The 6,730-nt window shown below is 36.2% G+C and overlaps 1 protein-coding gene across 3 annotated transcripts in view; it reads left to right on the plus strand.

The window, feature by feature from the left end:
• LOC111718067 (homeobox protein homothorax) overlaps positions 1-6,730 on the plus strand; it is a 47,059-nt gene that overhangs the window by 25,531 nt on the left and 14,798 nt on the right. For all 3 annotated transcript variants that reach the window (XM_023493556.1, XM_023493557.1, XM_023493555.1), the window contains one exon: positions 2,920-3,061. In XM_023493556.1, coding sequence (XP_023349324.1) covers positions 2,920-3,061 — 142 coding nt within the window. The remainder of the gene's footprint in view (positions 1-2,919; positions 3,062-6,730) is intronic.

The raw sequence follows: 6,730 nt of genomic DNA on the forward strand, positions 1-6,730 counted from the left end.
GGGGGGGGGGGTGGAGGATGCCTTGAAATTCTAAATTATTTCTGTATGTGTTTAAAATTGGGCTATTTAACGGGCGTAGGTGCCTTATAAAGGTGGCTATATTTTGTTTAAATTAGAACAATCTGGCAAAAATCTTTGACGCACAATTAGAATACACCCAAAAGTCTTCATTTGTCTGTTGTTTATGTATGTCTGTTAGAAAACGTGTCTGTTATGTTTGGAGGTTTTTGATGAGATATCTGATCGGTTCAAATCGGAATAAAAATATTTATACTGGCTTCTCAGCAGACATCTTGATTTGGGATTAAAATCAGAATAAAATTTCTTAACTTAATTAAATACCTCTTTGATATCCAATTAACTGTTAAAAATTCCAATGTGGACTTTTTTAAGGAGATAGTAAAAATTTGTCCATGGCGGGAAACAGGGGGACGCTTAAAAAGATTTGTTTAAAAAAATGAATGTTGTTTACGTTTGCAAGGGCTGTGGGGTATAAGGTGACAAATCCCACAAATCCCAGGGTTGGGGGAGGGAGGGGGTGAATAGTCTTTTTTAAAGTTACTCATTGGCCCGTCACGTCACAGCTACATTCTTATTTTGTGTTAAAATTTTTTAAAAAATTCTTGCCTCATATATTTCATCTCATCACTTACCCACAAAAATTCCCCTCATCCCCCCCCCTTCCCATCTTATTCTGTTTACATGTGGTGTAGTTTGCATATATCTGTCTCCACAGGATACGCTAAGAAAAGATGGAGGGGGGAATCAAGGAAAAACATAATTTAAAAAAAGATGTTCGTCCTTTTATCTTTTGAAAAATGATCCTGATTTTTTTAGCTCATCTCTTTCGTTGCTTATTTTCCCCTTCCCTTCTCTTTCCTTCCCAATCCCCCTTCCTCTCCCTCCCCTCCTCCTTCCTTCCCCATCCCTCTTCCTCTCCCTTCCCTTCACCCTATTCTCCCTCAAATGGGGGCACCGGAAGTGTCTTGGGTCTTCTCAATTTAAAGATTCAAAACAAACCCCCCTCGGGGGGAAAATTTCAAAATTTAACGTCAGAAATAGTTTGTAGGAAAGTTTTCCTAATGACTAAAATTTGTATATTTAACTGAAAAATGTTAAAAATACAATATTAACCGAAGTCCACAGTAGTGAGTCTATGAGAAACTAAAAAACACCAAGTACCCCCCCCCCCCCCCTTATGGATTCCTACCGATTTAAAAGTTGTAAGAAGTTACATGAACTTAATCAATCTTTTTATAAAGATTGATTTAGTATATTTGATATTATTTCAAACTAAAAGATAGAGTAAAGGTCTGTCAGCTCGAAAAATGAAGAATTTATGAAGAATTTTTGCTTAAGAATGTGAGAGTAAGGGTATAGGGGTAGGGGCGTGTAAGGTTATGGGAGGGGTGGGGGCCTAGAGGTTTGGGTTGGGCGGAGCAATGTTACGTATTGGGTATACTAAATACGTATATAGGAAGTATTTAGGCTCAAAACTTTTCAAATTTTTAAACTTAGATTTTTCATCGGATTGGATTGCTAGAATAGCATTCATATGCAACATGTGTTCAAAAATATTTTTTGTCAAATTAAAATGTTTAAATTAAGATATTTCGATTTTTCTTGATGATATTTGTACTAAAGAAGATGGGGGAGGGGTACATGTAATCCTACGCCCCTGTCAATGAGGGGTTTGGCTGTCAAGGGTTTGACTGATCTCCCATTCCATCCCAGCTCACCCCATAACCTTAACTAGTCCCATATATATATATATATATATATATATGTCCACATACATGTAGATATAGAGGGGGGGGGATACGGGCACATGAGGGGGCTAAAAATAGATAAACTGAGGGTATCAAACTAAACTTTCAGTTTTAGGACACAATTTTTTAAAATTCGGTATCAAATACGTGTACACTGTACAGTATTCACTTTGTATTTGTATTGCACAATACATTCTGTACTGTATGTATTTGTGCACTGATAACCCCAATTAAGCAATTAATTGAATTTTCTTGACAACATCTTTCTCCACCCGATTAAATAAAGGGAAGTTGATAATTTCATTTGTAATCTCATTATTCTCATAACCTTACATAACCTTAAATATACATTGCCTGTAGGAAGTGGGGGGCATTTTCTCAATATGATCTGTCATTTTCACTTTTATTCTGTCATAAATAAATTTAAGAATCATACTGAGGGAGGATAAACAAAGATAAAACCGACTTTTCCTAAGTATTCAACCATGACAGTACACCCAATTCCGCGTATTTAACGAAAACAGCTGGTTTTCATTCGCTGGTATGGAATATGTAATATATTGTTTATATGGTACATATTGATTTAGTATTAATTTTGATTTAATTCTTAAGTTCACAATAAAGATAAAAATACATTTTCAGGGTTTGAAGCTCCCCCTCCCNGGGGGGGGGTCATTACTCCAAATAGTTGTAATGATCATTATAATAACTACATTTCTGCTCTTACTGCCAGATAGATGAATATAGGGATAGAAAGATCTATAGATAGATAAATAAATAAATATATGTTTTGTTAGATGTGCATATAGATGGATAGATAGATTTATAAATATTAAACATCGAAATTTGAAAAATAGATATATAGGTATATAGATTGTTAGATATGATTATGCAAAGAGAAATAGATAGATAGATATGGCTGTTGTACTGTATGGTATATTAAGCAGATGCTGTATGCAAGAGTGAACCATAATAATTATTATAATGATTATCCTGTTAATGATAATTATTGGGACCAAATTATCCACTCCTCGTACCCGTCACCCTTGTCAAGCCATTTCCTTCCTCAAATCCTCAAAACATGTCTGAAACGAAACTTTGCGAATTTTTCTGAAAATTTGGCGCATTTTTGATTTTTTACTTGTTTCAGGCATCCCTTGTTTCCCTTGTTGGCTTTGATCTTTGAGAAGTGTGAGCTGGCGACCTGTACACCTAGAGATCCTGGGGTAGCAGGAGGAGATGTTTGTAGCTCAGAGTCATTTAACGAGGATATTGCAGTCTTTTCAAAACAGGTAGGATTAAATATATTCAGATGGAAACTTTTAAATAAACGTTTCATTCATTCATTCTTAGCTTAAGCTTTTGCTATCTCATTGTTTTTTTTACAAATTAAAGTTTCCAGATTTTGTTGTGTATTGTAAAAACTTAAAAAATTATATCAATTAGTATGAAAGAAATTGTATCTCTATATGTACGGTACAGTACGATGTACAAGTGTAAAATCTTCATTTTGCTGCAAATATTATATTCTTGTTTTTCTTTTGCAAATTCTCTCCGGAACATTTGACACTTATGGCGCGAGATTTAGCCTTTTTTATTCCTCATTTGAAATTTTGATGCAAATTCGGGCCGGGTTTTGAATTATTTGCCATAAATCAAACGTGTCAAAACTTTTTGTTCCTCCGTGAACTTCTGACACCCAAGTTAAGACGCGACCAGGGGGTATGTTTTTCCCTCCCCCCCCCCCTCCCCTCCACCCTTCTCAGTTTTATATATTTTTATGACGTTGAGCATGATGCCAAGATGACTTTTTAAACATGTGACGTAGTTTAACCCCTGACATAATATTTCTCCCTGAGTTCTGTGACTGATTTAGCATAAATGTTCCGCTTTTTGTCCACTGTTCCATATTTTCTAAAATCGTCCAGCAAGATTCAACTTTTTGTTCTATTTAATATTCAGTTTATAGAATATATACCCCCCCCCCTCCCTTGCACTCTGCTTCAATCAAGTTAAAAAACAGTCTACAGTATCAAATGTCTTTGAAGCTTTTAGTCTTTTAACCCCCCCCCCTCATCCCGCCCACAGCCGTGTGTCCCAGTGGGAACTCAAACTGTCGTACAACTTTAAGATTGACATTCTCTCACAATATTCATCCTACCTACCTACCCTCTCACTACCCACTCACCCCCTACCTCTACACAGTTCCTACCTACCCACCCAACTACATGTTCTCAACAGTGTCTACTTAACACACTAATCTGTATCTAACCTATTTCTGTAAATAATGCAAAGAATGGACAAAATTTCCAAGTTTTTGCCCTTTCCTTAATATTTCTCTGTCGAGACGGCCCAAGGGAAAAGTAATCCGTCTTATTCGCCTTTCTCCGAGACACCTTTCTTATTTTTCAGCCTGCTCGCAATTTTTTCAGGTTTTTTAATTTGACAATTTTTGCCTCAATACTTAGTTACAAAATTTAAGGATAGAAAGATGGATAGATGTAGATGTTGTCTAGATTGAAACAGAGCTGGATAGATAGATATAGATCTGGTATAGATAGAAACAGAACTGGAAAGATAGATATAGATCTGGTATAGATAGACATATAACTGGAAAGACAAAACTGAATACAATACCTCAGAGGGTCGTTACACTGGGATACTCGGATACAAGTTTAAATATTTTACACTTTTTGTTGTTTTACTGCTTATCTTCTCTACCCCATGCTGTTCTTTTTCTTCTTACCATCGTAGGTGAAGGGACTGTTTACCTATTTAAAAATGTTCCTAAGGACCAGAATGTAAAATATTCTCAGTAAAATCCCTTTAATGCTAGGTATGACTAGCTAGGTATATAATGTATATATATATGAAGTAAATGATGGTTGAATGGATGTAAGCTAGTGTTGTAGGACATGGTTTAGAGATAGGTTGATAGATAGATAGGTTGATGAACCACAGTCAACCCCCTGCTGAGTTGATCCTTACAGTCAACCTTAAACAGGAATACATAGATATATATTCTTTACATAGTCAACCTTAAACAGTGATAGATAGATATATTTACACTATACATAGTCAATCCTATCCAGTAAAAAAAAATCTCAGGTTTTTTTACCCAAAGAAAAGTTCCCAGAGGGATAAAAGTCTCCTAAAATGTGTCCAGAAATGTGATCGTTTTCCTGTCATAAAGCTCAACTTTCAAGATGCTGGCCAAATTTTAAAAGACAAAAAATTCACGAACTGAACTTCACAGTGTACAGTTTACACTAGTGTACAGTGTACAAGTAAATGCGGGAACATTACGTGGTAGTAAACCCGCAATTCATCTCAGTAACGGTGTAAAGCATGGTGTTGCATGGAATTCAGCTATTTAATGATGTGCTTCAGATTAGTTTTTACTTGGTATTCTGCTCAGATTCCAATCAAGCCTGGTATTATCTAGCCCCGTCCTGGCTATTTGACGAGGATCCTTCACTGTTTGTTATTTTAGAAATTGTTCGGTAAATCCACGAGTGTTCAATACAACCACTTGGGATTATTTGAAATGTTTATGTTTCTATTCACTATATTCCAACAAAAACACCTGATAATGGCCTAAGGACCATTCAAGTGTATATATCCACACATTGTTTGTATTAAATATGTACACTCCGCCTTACTTTAACATATTACTTTTTCGCTGTAAGCTAAAAATAAATCAAAATGGTGGAAATGAAAAAATAAAATGGCGGAGAGAAATAAAATGGCCGCCTTTCGTATTGGAAACATATAATACCGAACACAATGAGGATCTAGCATGACAAATACGATCTGAGAAAAATGCCGCTTCGGGTCCATTCACATGAAATCTTGGACATACAAATACAAACACAAAGGGTCCCCCACGTACACACACCCTAAAATGACGATCAGTAAAACCTACACAAAAATTCCTCTCTAAATCACAATCTTTGGATAAAAATTTGCAACGGTGATGCTCTTGGGGGCCCTACTGTCCTTGTTAAATTTAAAGCCCCCCCCCCTGATGGCTACTGAGTTGACAATGGTTGGTAATTATATGATTGTTATGGTTGGTGTTTATACATCAAGTAGATTATAAATCAAACCTAGTTTAGAGAGAGTTCTGTATATAGAACTCATAACTAGCTGGCTATTGTTAGTTCAACCAACTGGACAATCAGTGGAGAAGCATCCCCCCCCCCCTTCTCCTTATTCCTGCCCACATCTTCTCCTTATTCCTGCCCATATCCACCTTATTCATGCTCATATCCACCTTATTCTTGCTCATCTTATATCCCTATTCCTGCCCATCTTCTCCATATTCCTTCCAATCTCCCTCCGTATTCCTGCCCATCTCCTCCTTAATTCTGCCCATCTCCTCCTTAATTCTGCCCATCTTCTCCATATTCCTTCCAATCTCCCTTCGTATTCCTGCCCATCTCCTCCTTAATTCTGCCCATCTTCTCCATATTCCTTCCAATCTCCCTCCTTATTCCTGCCCATCTCCTCCTTAATTCTGCCCATCTCCTCCTTATCCTTCTTTGATGTAGATAACTGTATCTGATAATTTGACTTTTATATCATTTTTTCCATTTCATATCTTCTTGTCTGTCGTGATTATAGAAGCATTAGCCACAAATTCCTTGTTAAATACCAACGGATAAGACAAGGGTTTTTATCAGCCTGATTATGGACTTTTTGACAAGGGGCCTGCGGTGCGCTTATCAAGGGACACTTAAGGACCAATTAGGTCAAAAATGTTTCATTCAAAGCCAAGGTATTGAATGGAGGGTAGTTTTGAGAATTTGATGTTTTCTCAACACCATGAATTTTTTAGGTCAATTTTATTATCTGTTAAAGTAGATTGAACTTATGCTAATCCAAAACAAATTTGAAATAACTGTTTTATAACAACTGTTGTTTGTTTTGTATGTTTTTTGCCTCAATACTTAGTTACA

The sequence above is a fragment of the Eurytemora carolleeae genome, unplaced genomic scaffold, assembly GCF_000591075.1.
Source record: "Eurytemora carolleeae unplaced genomic scaffold, Eaff_2.0 scaffold938, whole genome shotgun sequence".
Taxonomy (NCBI): domain Eukaryota; kingdom Metazoa; phylum Arthropoda; class Copepoda; order Calanoida; family Temoridae; genus Eurytemora; species Eurytemora carolleeae.